Here is a 15,673-nt window from a genome sequence, read left to right as displayed (position 1 = left end):
TTCCTTCTTCTTCTTCCTTCTTCTTCCTTCTTCTTCTTCCTTCTTCTTCCTTCTTCTTCTTCCTTCTTCTTCTTCCTTCTTCCTTCTTCTTCTTCTTCCTTCTTCTTCTTCTTCTTCCTTCTTCTTCTTCTTCCTTCTTCTTCTTCTTCTTCCTTCTTCTTCTTCTTCTTCTTCCTTCTTCCTTCTTCTTCTTCCTTCTTCTTCTTCCTTCTTCTTCTTCCTTCTTCTTCTTCCTTCTTCTTCTTCCTTCTTCTTCTTCTTCTTCTTCCTTCTTCTTCTTCCTTCTTCTTCTTCCTTCTTCTTCTTCCTTCTTCTTCTTCCTTCTTCTTCTTCTTTCTTCTTCTTCTTTCTTCTTCTTCTTTCTTCTTCTTCTTTCTTCTTCTTCTTTCTTCTTCTTTCTTCTTCTTCTCCTCCTTCTCCTCAGCCTGGTAAACAGAACGGTCGTTCGGTGAAGAAACGAGCTCAGGACTTTTTATTGCGGTGGAGTTTCTTTGGAGCGAGAGTGATGCACAATCTGACACTGAACAATGCCTCCAGTTTCGGTGAGAACAATGTCATACTTATAGATATAGAAAATCCTTTTATTGAATTATCAAGCTCACACTGTGTTCACAAAAAGCCGTGATAAAGCGGCGGGCGCGTGGGCTCGGCAGCAGATTGCCACAATAGCACCATAAATAGTGAGGGGGAGAGCAGGCCTGATCAAACAGCTCTTATCTGTGTGCCGTGTGTTCCTCTGCTTCAACTCAAACACTCTGTAGACGTGAATAAACATGAACATGTGGCACTCACTGTGAGGTCACGGAGCTGCCGCCTAAAGGTCACGGAGCTGCCGCCGAAAGGTCACGGAGCTGCCACCTAAAGGTCACGGAGCTACCGACTAAAGGTCACGGAGCTGCCGCCTAAAGGTCACGGAGCTACCGACTAAAGGTCACGGAGCTGCCGCCTAAAGGTCACGGAGCTGCCGCCTAAAGGTCACGGAGCTGCCGCATAAAGGTCACGGAGCTGCCGCCTAACGGTCACGGAGCTACAGACTAAAGGTCACGGAGCTGCCTCCTAAAGGTCACGGAGCTGCCGCCTAAACACGGAGCTGCCGCCTAAAGGTCACGGAGCTGCCGCCTAAAGGTCACAGAGCTGCCTCAGAAAGGTCGCGGAGCTGCCGCCTAAACACGGAGCTACCGCCTAAAGGTCAGGGCTCGCGCCGTCACCTGGAGGATGAAAATCAACTGCTAACACTAGTTTTATTGGTGATTGAATTAACGGGTGACTAGAGCCTACAAACCAAGAAGAAAAGTTCTCATTGGTCTTTTTTTTTGTGCCACTTTTGTTCAGGTTCTTTTCACCTGATCCGCATGCTGCTGGATGAGTACATCCTTCTGGCTCTGGAAACTCAGTTTAACAACGAAAAGGAACAGGAACTGAGGAATCTCCTCGACAAATACATGAAAAATGCAGGTAACGAGATGCGGGTCAAAACTCACAATTTAAGGCAAGGCAAGGCAAGTTTATTTGTAGAGCACATTTCATACACAAGGCAATTCAAAGTGCTTCACAGCAGGAAAAATGCATTCAAATCACAAAGAAATTACAGAAACAGAAATACAATAAAATTAACTAAATTAAAAATGATCAATCCAACTGATTTTCTAAACTAATAAAATCACAAACAAAAGAGAAGAGTGCAAAGAAAAAATCCTTTCAGTCATATGCGCAGCTAAACAAAACTGTTTTTAGCTTAGATTTGAACATTGTCAGAGTAGAAGCCTGTCTCACATCTTCAGGAAGACTGTTCCAGATTTTAGCTGCATAAAACTGAAACGCAGATTCCCCATGTTTAGTCCTGACTCTGGCACCAGCAGGAGGCCGGTCCCTGAGGTCCTCAGAGTCCGAGATGGTTCATATGGCACTAACATATCCAAGATGTACTTTGGTGCTAGGCCATGGAGAGACTTGTACACAAGCAGAGCTGCTTTAAAGTCTATTCTCTGAGCCACAGGGGGCAGTGCAGAGACCTGAGAACAGGACTAATGTGATGGTACTTCCTGGTTCTGGTCAGGACCCGAGCAGCAGCGTTCTGGATGTACTGCAGCTGTTTTACAGCTCGTTTGGAGAGGCCAGTGAGCAGGCCGTTACAGTAGTCTAATCTACTAGAGACAAACGCATGGATAAGTCTCTCTAAATCTGGTTTTGACAGTATATTTTTGATTTTGGCAATGTTTTTTAGATGGTAAAAAGCTGCTGATGTTATTGATTTGACGTGGCTATTAAAGTTCAAGTCTGAGTCCATTATTACCCCCAGATTTCTAATTTGGTTTGTAGGTTTTAGAGCGAGACTCTGGAGGTGACCGCTAACACTTTCTCTTTGTTTCTGTGGGCCAAAAACGATTATTTCAGTCTTGTCTGAGTTCAGCTGGAGAAAGTTGTGTCGTCTGCATAATTGGGATAGGACACATTTTCACTGCGTATCAACTGACCTAACGGCAGCATGTAGAGGTTGAACAGAAGGGGACCCAGGACTGACCCTTGGGGCACTCCACAGGTCAGGGTCATGTGGTCTGAGACACAGCTACCAATTTCAACAAAGTACTTCCTGTCTTCCAGATAGGACCTTAACCAGTTTAGGGCAGTGCCAGTGATGCCCACCCAGTCCTCTAGTCTCTGTAAGAGGATCCCATGATCGACAGTGTCAAAAGCAGCACTCAGATCTAACAGAATTAAGACTGAGGCTTTGCCCATGTCAGTGTTCAGGCGGATGTCATTTGTCACCTTGACAAGAGCAGTCTCAGTGCTGTGATGAGGTCTAAAACCTGACTGAAAAACATCAAATGAGTTGTTTAATAAGAGGAAATCTGTGAGCTGTTGGTAAACAACCTTTTCAAGGACTTTGCCCAAAAATGGCAGATTAGAGATGGGCCGGTAATGACTCAGTACTGCGGCATCAAGACTGCTCTTCTTTAGGAGAGGCTTTATGACCGCAGTTTTCAAAGACATTGGGAATGTTCCAGATTGAAGCGACATGTTAACTATGTGAGTGAATGGTGCAAACAAAATGTTCAGCACAGACTTTAGAAATCTGGTGGGTAACACATCAAGGCAGCATGTAGATGAACTCAGACTGGTGATGATCTCATGGACAGTTTTGTCAGTTACTGGTGCAAAGTGAGTTAGCTCTAAGTGTCTTGGTGGTTTTAGGGTAATGTTTTGCATTGTGGGATTTATAGCATTTTTAATGCCCTGAACTTTGTCATTAAAGAATAATGCAAACTCATTACACTTGGATGTGGAAATGAGTTCTAACGGCAGCTGAGCTGGAGGGTTTGTTAATCTGTTTACTGTGGCAAACAGGACACGCGAGTTGTTACTGCAGCTTCCAATTATTTCAGAAAAATATCTTTCCCTAGTTCTACATAAGATTAGGTTGTACATGTTCAGCTTTTCTTTGTAAATCTCTTTTTGAACCTGGAGCTTTGACTTGCGCCATTTCCGTTCAGCCCTGCGGCACTCCCTTTTCTGTGCCCTGACCGAATCATCATTTCTCCACGGCGCCTTCTGCTTATTTTTAACCATTTTAGCCTTTATAGGGGCGATGGTGTCCAGAACATTCAAAACACTAGATGTAACAGAGTTCAACAAATCATTTACATTAGAACATGAGACATTTTCAAAGTTTATCATTTCCATAAACAGTGCACCTGTGCCATCACTTATGTGTCTCCTCTGAACAACTGCAGGACCAACCGGAGGTTTGGGAGAAACAGACAGGTCAAAGAAGACACAGAAATGATCAGACAGAGCAACATCGATCACATTAACATTTGAAATATTTACCCCCTTTGTAATTATGAGATCTAGAGTGTGTCCTTTGCTGTGGGTGGGGCCTCTCACATGCTGAGTAAGACTGAAGGTTTCAAGGACAGCATCAAGCTCTTTAGCGTTTCTGTCACAAACATTATCAACATGCACGTTGAAATCACCTGTAATGACCGAACCATCAAAGTCTGTGCATATGACTGAAAGCATCTCAGTAAAATCATCAATAAAACTTTGGCAGTGCTGGGGAGGCTTGTATAAAACAATGAAGAGAATGGATGGAGACCGTTTTAGCTCCATTTTAAAGGATACATACTCAAATGATGAAAAAACCCCAAAAGACAACCTGCGGGTAATTATTTCATCTCTAAAGACAGCACAGACTCCACCCCCTTTTTTGTTTTCTCGTGTTTCAGATTCAAACTTAAAGTTGGGTGGAGCAGATTCTATCAGAACTACATTTCCTGTGTTTTTGTCAAGCCATGTTTCAGTTAAAAACATAAAATCAAGATTATAAGAAGAAATAAAATTATTAATTAAGAGAGATTTGTTACATAAGGATCTGACATTTAGCACAGCAAGTTTCAGACTAGTTTCAGTGGGACTCGGTTTTATCTTTTCACAGGGAATATGAATCACATTTCTCAGATTGGGCCTGACTCGCATTTTGTTTTTCCATCTGTGTGATGATGTGACTACAGAAATAGCACTAGGGGGGGCTCTTTTTACATAGGGCCCCGGGTTGGTTTGATTTTTAATGTGACAATAAGTCCCGGCAACGCTGAGACCCAGTGCATCCTAGCTATGGGAGATACCAGGTAAAAGGCGAGGTTGGATGGGTGGTGGGGCTTTTGTAGCCAAGGAGAGTTTGGGACCAGGTGAGAGGCGAGGGGGGATGGGTGGTGGGGCTTTTGTTGGTGTAGTCGGCATAGCCCTTGCTATATTGGGCGTGAGTGGAGCCATCTTAATGCCTGATTTGATCAGACTTTCAAAATGGCTGGGAAGGCCCATGGGTGAGAGTGGAGATGAGAAGGAGAATGATGAATCTTTAGTGGGAGTAGATGTTGCAGGGGGAACCCAGGGCTGGTGTGAAGGCAGGGGCGATGACAGGGATGTTGTTGGGCTTGTCACAGATGGGTCCAAGGCCTTTGAAGATTGTTCCTTTGCTGGAGGCGGTGGAGGTGAATGTGGAGCAGCTGGAGCTGAATCCTTTGCTGGTGGTGGTGGAGCAGCTGCTGATGAATCCTTTGGTGGAGGCTGAGGTTGTGGTGCTTTTGATGTTGAAACATTGGCTCGGTCTCTGGCTGAGGGAGCAGGAATTCTTCTCTCATTCCTCTCTTCTCTAACTATCTGCTCAGGACCCTGTCCAGGCCCAGTCCAATGCCTCAGAGCGTGGAGCAGGTTCTCTGTCAGCACCCTCACTCCACCTCTGCATAGGTGGGGGCCATTTCTCTTAAACAGGTCCTCTCGTTTCCAGAATAGATAGAAGTTCTCAATGTAGTGTAGTCCTCTCGGGGAGCACTCTTTGGACAGCCATGTGTTCAGCTGAAGAAGCCGGCTAAACTTGTTTATCCTCCTGTCGATGTTTGGAAGAGGTCCACTTATGAAAGTTTTGATTTCCATTTTATCAAGCACGTCGAATAACTTCAAGAAGTATTTTTTCCAAACTTCAGTCTGTTCCCGCCGCATGTCCACTGCACCCACGTGCACAATCAGCTGTTTAGCTCCTCCATGCTTAGCCATAATATTTGGAAGGAGTGACGTTATCTCAGAAACAGTGGCGCTTGGAAAAGAATGTGTGTTTATCTTTTCATGCGTCACGTGACTTATCGCGCCGTCCCCAACTAAAACAATCTTGACCTTGGCTCCTGGCACAGATCCTCCTCGCTGTATTTTGGCCACGTCATCTTTCCTTTTTTCATTTAATTCCATCTCTGAAAGTGGTAAAAATCTGTTGGTGAGCTGTATTTTAGGTGACTTCACGTTTTCTTTGTATCGTTTAGGCTTTGCTCCAAGTTTGTTCCAAGAAACAGCCTGGTCTTTCTGGTTTTTAGACAGTTTTGGAAACGACACAGAGTCACTGCGGTTTAGGTTGAAAGTAGCAGTTTTTCTTGTAAAAAGTGTGCTCTTCTTACCGTCGGTTGACACAGGAATGGTATCGTGAAGAACTTTTTCAGATTCCAAAACAAATATCCGTGTTTTCAGCTCATTAATTTCTTTCTCACAGTCTTTCTCACTTCTTCTCCCGGACATGTCGCTGGCGTCAGATATGTCGTTAAAACTGGAAAAATGTTCTTAAAATCCTTGGTTTACTTGAAAAAGTCTAAAGCAAAAATGTTTGGAAGACAAAAACTGATTAAAAAGCAAAATAAATAAGGAAAGCAGCGATAGCAAGCGGAGCGAGCAAAAAAGCGTGTGCACTCTTCGGAAGCAGGAAGCAATTTAACTTCAGTTGTAGAACTGAAATATAGATTTAGACAGTGTTAGATATAGTATACACACACTTTTGCGTTGTATGCCTTATGTTATGTATTTGTACTCTCCTGTTCACTGTAGATGCCAGTAAAGCCGCTTTTATGGCGTCACCCAGCTCCTGTTTTCTGGCAAACCGCAATAAAGTGAATCCTGTCTCGGATCAAACAGTGAAGAATGAGTCTCTGGTTGAACAGTCGTACGTGTCGGCCAATCGACAGCAGAGTCCAGCAGATACAGACATTTACCTGGGCAGTGACGCGTTCACGCTGACAGGTAAACACAAAACACACACAAATATGACTTTATGATATGATAATAAGATCTTAAACATGAGTCGCCTAAATAATATGAACGTAATTGTTTTTTGGACCGTTTCGTGCTGTTGACATTTAGTGTGAAATGCCTCTTTTGCTCCGAGGTTCCCAGGTGGACTTCTCCCAAGTGAGTGGGACGCTCATGACGCCCCCTATCTCTCCTGTGGGGGTAGCGCACCGCGGCTCGGTCATCAACCAGGGTCCCATGGCGGTGCGACCTTTGCCCTTCTCCTCGTCCACATCTTCTTCGTGCCAGTCGTCGCTCGGGAGCCTGACGCAGCCCAGTGCCTGCTCCTCGTACACAGAGTATCAGGGCGTACCTCAGGGCGGGGCCGGGTACTTCCCTTCAAACAGCCAGGCATCCAACTACCAGCTGGCCCTCAGGTCGACCGCCGACTTTAAAATGTCAGCGTTTGTTGGACCGATGGGATTTATATTTGTGAATCTCTTTTGTGTGTCAGGTCCCAGAGCCAGTGTGCGTCCTCCGCCCACTCGCAGAGCTCCTCGTTGGGGTACTCGCTCTGTCGTTACCCCTCGTTCAGCGATCAGCACCTGAGTAAAGAGGTGTTCTTCAGCCACACGTCTGGCCCGCCCTCGACCCGAGCGGCCCCCTGCTCTCTGCCCGGGTATGCGCCCGGCCGGTCCAGTTACGTCTCCGAGGTCGACCCGGTCCACCCCGAGCCAGACCTGGACCAGACTCACGTCATGGACTCGGATGGCTTTGGGTTTGGAGCGCAGAGTGCACAGAGCGGGTACTCTGCAGCGCCTCACGGTGGTAAGGCTGCAAAGGACTCAAATACTGCCATATTGTATTGAAGTATTGCTCTTTAGTATTTCCAGCTGTAAATAAAGCGTTAACCTCAGTCAGTTAAAAGAAAGTAAGTGAAAGTAAGAAAGGCCCAGTTGTGGATGATACTGTTGATCTTGTGTCCAACAGAGTTTAAAGCAACACATAAACGTCTATATTTTGTAGATTACTATGGAAACAGCTTATGCTTGGAGAGGATGACATCCCTGGATCAGCACGTGTCGGTCATCAGCAGTGTGAGCAGTCTGAGAGCGTTTGGTTCTTTCTCTGAGGCGCACGACCCTCTCAACCTCCTCGGAGAAATCACCAGGAAAAACCACTCTGTGTTTTACAGCGAAGCCGAGCTCTCCACAGGTGAGACCAGAACGAGATCCGGGGTCCGAGATCCGGGGTCCGAGATCCGGGGTCCGAGACCGGGTTCTGAGATCCGGGGTCCGAGACCAGGGTCTGAAACCAGGGTTAGGGTTCAGTGCATTTTCCCATTCTTACAATTCAGTCCATTTGCTTTTGCTGATGCATTCCAAAGATATTCATCCGTCTATTCCATTGTAAGAATTATATGTCCAAGCATAGTTTTAAAATCAAGCAGGATATTGGTGTTGAAAATTGATTCAATTTCAGTCCAATGTTAAAGGTTGAATGGACGATTTTTTTGGCATAAATCTGAATCTTATTTCCTCGTGGTGTGGACTGCCGATTAGTCCTGCCACGTATCAATCATAAAACGCACCTATCGCTCACCTGCAGCCGCGTGTGGCTCGTCCCACATTTCCGCGTGTCTAAGCGCATGGATCTATCATAATATAGTTCCCTCAGTGTACGGGGCAAAATGAAGACGGAGAAAGACAGTTCGAGCTGACTCAGAAGTAGACTACTCTACGGGAGACGAGAGATGCGATGCGATCTGTCGCGCTAATAAACAAACGCACGTGTGTGTTGTATCAGTCCGCACGGGGGAGTGCGCATGCGCACTTCCGCCTGAGTTCTCAAATCGCCGAAAAAATTGTCCATTGCGCCTTTAAGACACTATCAGGCAACCATAATTACTCCAGGAACAAGAATTGTGAGCGCTTTGACATGATTTTTATAAAATACTGACATACATTTTCCCACACATGAGATACACACACGCTCCCATTCTTCATCTGCTACAACAAAATGTCCTTCTTTTTCCCACTTGTTTTAAGCCCAGCAGTATGTTTATATATTTGAGGTATTAGAGTTCGGATTCAGATGCTTTAATAAGTTATTCAATCAAAGGGTTATAATGGTCCATGCCTGGTCCTAATTTTCACCTCCTGCACCTGGTTTCCATGGTACCACTAACTAAATATATCTCCATAACACCACATTCTCTGTCCGACAGAAACAGACAGTTTTTAAAATCAAAACGTTGAAAAAGGCTGATTATAATTGCTTTTATTCATTCATCATTTTTATTTTTAATTTATTATATTTATTATTTCGTTGTTTTTTTTAAATAATTTTCATTTGTATTGTTCCCATGACCTTTTTTTGAAATGTGCCTTGATTAGTTTCATTTTGCCTCTGTAAATGTCGGCGTGTACATTTAGATTTTTGATATAGTGCATAAAAAATGTACGGCAATATCGATATCGCAGCAGCTCATCAGCCCTAATTTAGATGCAATATTTAAATAACCAAACAATGTCAAGCATAAGAAATTCAAAGTCCCCCGTTTATGGGCTTGAAACCCTCTGACGAGCGTGTCTTCTGTGTGTCAGGACCCCCGCTGGCCTCAGTCACGGCCCCCTGCATGTTCGGCGGCTCCTTCCCCCCGCAGGACGTCGTCATGTCCCACCACCAGCAGCACCAGCAGCCGTCGCCGCAGCAACAGCGCCTCCCGTCTGCCTCCGAGGTGCACGACCTGGTGTCTTCGCTGCCCCCCATCAACACCGTGTTCATGGGCGCGGGGGGCATGCAGTGAGGGTCCGGAAACGGCGCCGCTTCTTACCACGAGATATAATCAGGATAAAGCGCGATATTGAAGCAATTTTACGCAACTTAAAGCGGGATAATCGCAGTAAACCCGCCTCTAAATGCATACCATAGTTGAAAAACAAAAGTACTTACACTTTAGTATTGATGATTACCATATTTTATTTTCTGGACTATAAGTCGCAGCCAAAAAATGCATAACAGAAGGAAAATACATGTATAAGTTGTACTGGAGTAAGAAATGCGGTTACAAGTGTGAAAATAACAAATAATATACTTATATTATAAGTATAAATATTAGGGATGTCCCGATCAAGTTTTTTTGGCCCCAATCCAATTCCGAGTCATCTGATTTTGAGTATCTGCCAATACCGAGTCCCGATCCGATACTTTTGTAACACAATAAAAAATGCACAAATGCAACATAAACAGGTTTTCCCCAGTTTTTATTTTATTTTTAACACTTTAACAGTGCACCTTTCTTTGAGGTAGCATGAATAAGAAATAATAGTGCAAAATTTGAATTAAATAAAAATAGCAGCTCAACTTAGAATACCCAGCAGACATGTAAACAAACAAGCAAAGTGCATATTAAATGAAAGTGCAACAGTGTCATAAAGTAAGGCCATAATGTGCTTTTCAGAACTGCACTCTTAATTCTCTTCTGGCTTAAATAATAAAATGTACGTTTTTCTTGATGAAATCCGTCTGAATGTCGAGTCGAGAGTAAGTCAGGGGCGAGTGTTCTGATCCTCGCGGTCGCCGCGCTATGAGCCGCACTCCCCGTGTCTGTGCTCCGGAATGGTGATGACGCCCTCGCCCAAACCGCACGTCTCACCCGTGGCTTTCTTCATATTAGCAGCGTTTGCCGTGCAAAATTACATCAACCCGTTGCTTGTCGATGCCCCAGTTATTGAGCATTTTTCCTTAATCTGTGTGATACGCTCTGCTGTGACAGGATCGCACGGTGTAAGCAAAACCAGAGTTTAAAATGTCACGATGCATTCATGCGTTATTGGGAGGTGAGAGACTAATAATAAGCTTGAAATGTATAGCGCTGATTAAACTAAGAATAAAATGTATATCCGATCTCTAATTGTGATCGGGACATCCCTAATAAATATAAGTCGCACCCCGGCCAAAACTATGAAAAAAGGTGAGACTTATAGTCTGGAAAATACGGTAATCTTTGACGTTGCTTGTTCGATCTTTTTCAGCGTTTTATTTTACACGTGGTAAGTATTGAGCACCATAAATATATAAATGCAGCTTTCATTTACTGGAACGAGAAGTCGATATAGTAATTATCGTGACCCGCCCACTTGTTACAAAGATCATATGTTGTTGTTCGACTATGAAGAGGTTTATTTGTAAAACGTTTTAAGGATTGTAAATTAAAAACAGGATCTGCCGAAGTCTCCTCGAGTTTCTTTGAAGTGTCTGCGGAATATGACATTTTTAGAAAAACACTTCGAGACGAACGTCAGGACATTTGTGTTTTAGACTTCACCACGGCAACGCTGAGCAGGTTGTGTCTGTGCCAGGTCAAGCCATTCAAGCCATTATTTTTAATTAACGATCCAACATGATTTTACAAACACAATTACACCGCCACGGTCAAAATAATGTTTTTTAATTATTATTTATTTATTAAAACATTTTGCAGCAACATTTGTTTTTTGTTAGTCAATCCCAGATATAATGTTTCTATTTTCATACCAGAGTTTACTGACTTTACCGTATATAATTCTGTTTTTGTTTTGCTGCTGCCATAGAAATGGGAGGAGCTGGCGGTGGATCCATACTTTAACTATTATTGTAAGATCCTGTGTGTTCAATAATAATAATAATAATAATGATACAGAATATACTTAATGGTCCTTCTCTCTCTCCCTCTCCCTCTCTCAGCGTCTCTCGTTCTTGTCAGTGGCCTTTTATCTGTTCTATCTCCTCTCTCTCTCTCCCCCTCCCTCTTCCTCCCTCTCTCTTCCTCCCTCTCTCCCCTCCCTCTCTCCCCTCCCTCTCTCTTCCTCCCTCTCTCCCCTGCCTCTCTCTTCCTCCCTCTCTCCCCTCCCTCTCTCTTCCTCCCTCTCTCCCCTCCCTCTCTCTTCCTCCCTCTCTCCCCTCCCTCTCTCTTCCTCCCTCTCTCCCCTCCCTCTCTCTTCCTCCCTCTCTCCCCTGCCTCTCTCTTCCTCCCTCTCTCCCCTGCCTCTCTCTTCCTCCCTCTCTCCCCTGCCTCTCTTCCTCCCTCTCTCCCCTGCCTCTCTCTTCCTCCCTCTCCCTCCCTCTCTCCCCCCCTCTCGTCCGTGGCCTTTTATCTGTTTTATCTCCTCTCAGTAAAGTCCATTTAGACACATGTGCTGCGGTCAGGGCCAGATGGCAGAGCGTGTGTGATGATGACAGAATCCACAGGTTAAAATACTTTAATTACTCAGTCAATAAAGGTTGCAACAATTGGTGCTGCGTCAGTGTAAAAACAACAGAAGGCTGAAGGCAAACTCTGGGCCAATGTTTAACCAGACCTGAGCAGACACGACCTCCACGCCACAGAAAGAGAAGAAAGAAAAAGACTGTATTTGGTTTAGTCTTTTACTGGAATAGCAAAGTAAAGCCCCAAACATCATTCAGTCATATATTACATTTGGTTACTTAAGTAAAACATTATACAGGAGTAAAAATATTAAGTGATAGTGTTGAAGTACCTTTTAAAATATTGACTTTTGGTGTAAAAAGTATTTAATTTTTAAAACTATTATTGGATCAAATCTTGTATCAAAGATAAGATGATAATAAAGTTGCAGGGAAGTTGACTGTTCCATTTTGATCAATATCTTAAACCCTAAATATTTTTAATCATAAGATATATCATTCCAAGAACAATGTGTGTGTCGTACAGATTCTTTATACTTTCTGTTTAGTTTTGTACATTTAAAAGCTAAGGCTGAAATAAGAGTCCAGGCCAAGTCTTTCCGCAGGTCTCTGAGGGTCCACAAGGGGGCAGCAAACCCTTGTCCTGCGTCTGCTCTGACAACAGTCTGTGCTTCAAACTAAACAAACGAGACAAACATTTCTCTTTAGGATGAACATAAGTTTGTGCCTTTTACTCCAAGGTCTGCGTCACTGATTGGGTTTCACCTTCACTGTCTACAATCAACAGCTGCATTGACTTTTTAGAAAGTCATTTTCCCTTCTTTTCTTTCTTCCTTTTTTAATTTTTCGACGACTCTTAAGCGATCAGAGAAACTGTTGGGTGAAGGACTCCCAGAGCAATACAAATGTAGCTTCAAATCAATTTGTTACAGCGGCGTATTCAAAGTCATTCAGAAGAAGGAAGTTTTATTTAATTTCTGCTAATACTCAGGAATTCTCTCCCTTCAAAAGACTTTTCATTTACAGGAGGAAAAAACCTTGATGAATGGTAAATGTAAAATGCAAAAGAATAAGCATATGAAATGTGTTTTGGAGTAGATTAAATAGCTGTAAATGCTATAGTAAATGCTGTGAAACACTGAGGGTTATATTTCATCTTGAGACTATTGCTTATCAAAAGGACATTTCAAGTTTTTACTCATTTTATTTCACCACCAATAATCAGTTTATTCAACCTGCAAAAGTTATACTGCTTTGTGTTGTTTCCAACTCTGAAAAGTATTTAGTCAAAAGATAATAAAGACAATCAATCTTAGTGTGGGAAATCAGAACATTAAAATGATGAGAATGTGTCCAATGAAGATGAGGTTTTGGCCCTCAGGCTCCAGACTGGACTCTAGACTAGACTGGACACAAGACTGAACAGACTGGACTCTAGACTAGACTGGACACAAGACTGAACAGACTGGACATAAGACTGAACAGACTGGACTCTAGACTAGACTGGACACAAGACTGAACAGACTGGACACAAGACTGAACAGACTGGACTCTAGACTAGACTGGACACAAGACTGAACAGACTGGACTCTAGACTAGACTGGACACAAGACTGAACAGACTGGACTCTAGACTGGACTCTAGACTGGACTCTAGACTGGACAGACTGGACTCTAGACTGGACAGACTGGACTCTAGACTGGACACTGGACTGGACTCTAGACTGGACTCTAGACTAGACACTAGACTGGACTCTAGACTAGACACTAGACTGGACTCTGGACTGGACACTGGACTGGACAGACTGGACACTGGACTGGACTCTAGACTAGACTCTGGACTGGACTCTAGATTAGACTCTAGACTGAACAGACTGGACTCTAGACTAGACACTAGACTGGACACTGGACTGGACACGGCGTCATTCAAACTCCCGACGTCGCGGGTTGCTTAGCGCCACTGAGCGTCACGAAGATGGACTTTTAAAAACACAGAGGTGCACTTCCTCAATGACCACCTGATGACATCACAATGTAGCCTGAGCCTCTTGAGCTCTGCAGAGGGAGAACGGAAGAACGAATCCAGTGTAAATACATGAGTTTGAACGAGGAAACGGTTCAAATCTCCACAGAAGTTTGACCTTATTTGGGTGTTTTAAAGGGCACTCACTGAGCACCAGATGCATGTGCTGCTGATTGTTTTATTAAAGGGCATGTGTGCAGTTGTGTGCAGTTGTGTGCAGTTGTGTGCAGTTACATGAATGAGCTGGAGAGGCTCACATTCTGCTCCACACACTTTTCATTCAGTGTCTGACCCGTGCCACCAGTGACAGCCTGATTAAAGAGATCATATCCTTTGCACAAATAATAACTCATTTTCACTCGTCTGAAATTAAAGCTTCAGATCAGATTTTCCCAGCACCCAATTTGCCTTCACGATTCACAAACGTATTTTGAAGCTTGCAGCTGTTCTTCATAGTCCCATTTTCACTTTGAGAGCATCAAAAGAAGTGTTTAGTTTGTATTGAAATGGCAAATCATCATCAGGCAAAAGAGTCCATGCATTCACACTCTGGGAACATTTTCCAGTTCCCTGTACTATTTGGTGTGCGTTTGGAGCCAAACTTTGGGGACTTTTTCTTTAGGAAGAGGAGGAGTTGAACCAGGAACCTTTTGGTGACACAAGCACATGAAAAGCAATGACTTGTTGTGAAACAATTTTCCTTCATTTTCTGATTTAGACAGATTTTAGAAGACAAATTACTTGCTCCAAAAATAAAATTCTCCCTTAAAACGGCGGCTTGGTCTCTAAGTGTTTTATGTTAATATATGATTTATATTTGATTTATTAAGAAAACAGTGGTTATGTTGGTTATGACCCCTGTGAGCCGGGCCCTCGCCGTGGAAATGCAATCCTCCATGAACAGAAGTGGCACTCTGAAGTGACCAGGGCGAGTGGAACAGTAGCTATTACGTTGTGTTTGCATGTTCTCCCTGTGTCTGCGCGGTTTCCTTCAGACGTGCACAATAGGACATCTCTGGATCTCGCTCTGGGCGCTGCGGCTCTGAAGAGGACAAATGACATTACTGGAACAAAAATAAACTGTAGTGACTTATTTATTATCTTGAATCATTTGCCACACAACACTATAACCAAACGCCCTTGATTATTACAGATACAATAGTTGTGCTGGTGTATTGTGGATATAACCCGGTGCGTGTACAGCATTAACGTGCTCTGTTCCCACCAAAAACAAATAAATCCACATTATAGCAGTCAAATGTAATTCAATGTTAATTTTATCAGTTTATTTCGATAGAAGAATATGGACATTTGGCACCTGTGATATTGGTTAGGATTGTTTTTGCATGTTCTAGAAAGTCAGTGTTACATTTTAAAAAGGTTATCATAATTCTATTAAACATTAATTAGCTGAAAAGTTGTGACACAGCCCACAGAGCCGAGCCTTATTGAAGCCAAATAAAAGTCCCATTTGAACCATAATAACGTGTGTTTTACCTTGGCGGCTTCAAAGGCTGAGCGCTCCAGTTGTAAAAGGCGCATTGTGACTAGTAAATGTTGTTTTGTTTATTTCTTTGTACACACTTTTCTCTGTTTTGTGGCTTTGACGATCTCGAGGTGACGTTGGAGCACTCGCGGCTTTGTGCGACGCGAGCTACACAAACAAAACTGTCGAACGAAGGGTAAACTCCGTTATTACCAGCCTGACGTTTTAATTGAGGAGTTTTGCATCCGCACTCTTTAAGTTTTCAAGATCACTTATCGTCAGATTAAGAGAAAAGCCACTGCATCTCACTAACAATGCACAGTTTTATTAACAGCGGCGAGGCTTGAAATATAAATATGCACTTGAGAGAGGGGAGAAGGAAAACATAAATTAATTACAAGGTTTGGGAAAAAAGACACAAAAAGGCGT

General features: G+C 43.4%; 1 protein-coding gene across 1 annotated transcript in view; it reads left to right on the top strand.

Annotated features, from left to right (window-relative positions):
• rfx6 (regulatory factor X, 6) overlaps nucleotides 1-9,355 on the top strand; it is a 14,223-nt gene extending 4,868 nt beyond the window's left edge. Inside the window, exons 13-19 of the mRNA XM_072450314.1 lie at nucleotides 425-542; nucleotides 1,333-1,455; nucleotides 6,367-6,558; nucleotides 6,704-6,983; nucleotides 7,061-7,374; nucleotides 7,573-7,761; nucleotides 9,153-9,355. Of these exons, the coding sequence (XP_072306415.1) occupies nucleotides 425-542; nucleotides 1,333-1,455; nucleotides 6,367-6,558; nucleotides 6,704-6,983; nucleotides 7,061-7,374; nucleotides 7,573-7,761; nucleotides 9,153-9,355 (1,419 nt within the window). The remainder of the gene's footprint in view (nucleotides 1-424; nucleotides 543-1,332; nucleotides 1,456-6,366; nucleotides 6,559-6,703; nucleotides 6,984-7,060; nucleotides 7,375-7,572; nucleotides 7,762-9,152) is intronic.
• The last annotated feature ends 6,318 nt before the right edge of the window (nucleotides 9,356-15,673 follow it).

Source organism: Eucyclogobius newberryi, unplaced genomic scaffold (assembly GCF_026437365.1).
Source record: "Eucyclogobius newberryi isolate DKJ021-1_F unplaced genomic scaffold, fEucNew1.0.hap1 SCAF_1, whole genome shotgun sequence".
In the NCBI taxonomy this organism is placed as follows: Eukaryota; Metazoa; Chordata; class Actinopteri; order Gobiiformes; family Gobiidae; genus Eucyclogobius; species Eucyclogobius newberryi.
This window is presented reverse-complemented; position numbering and strand designations above follow the sequence as displayed.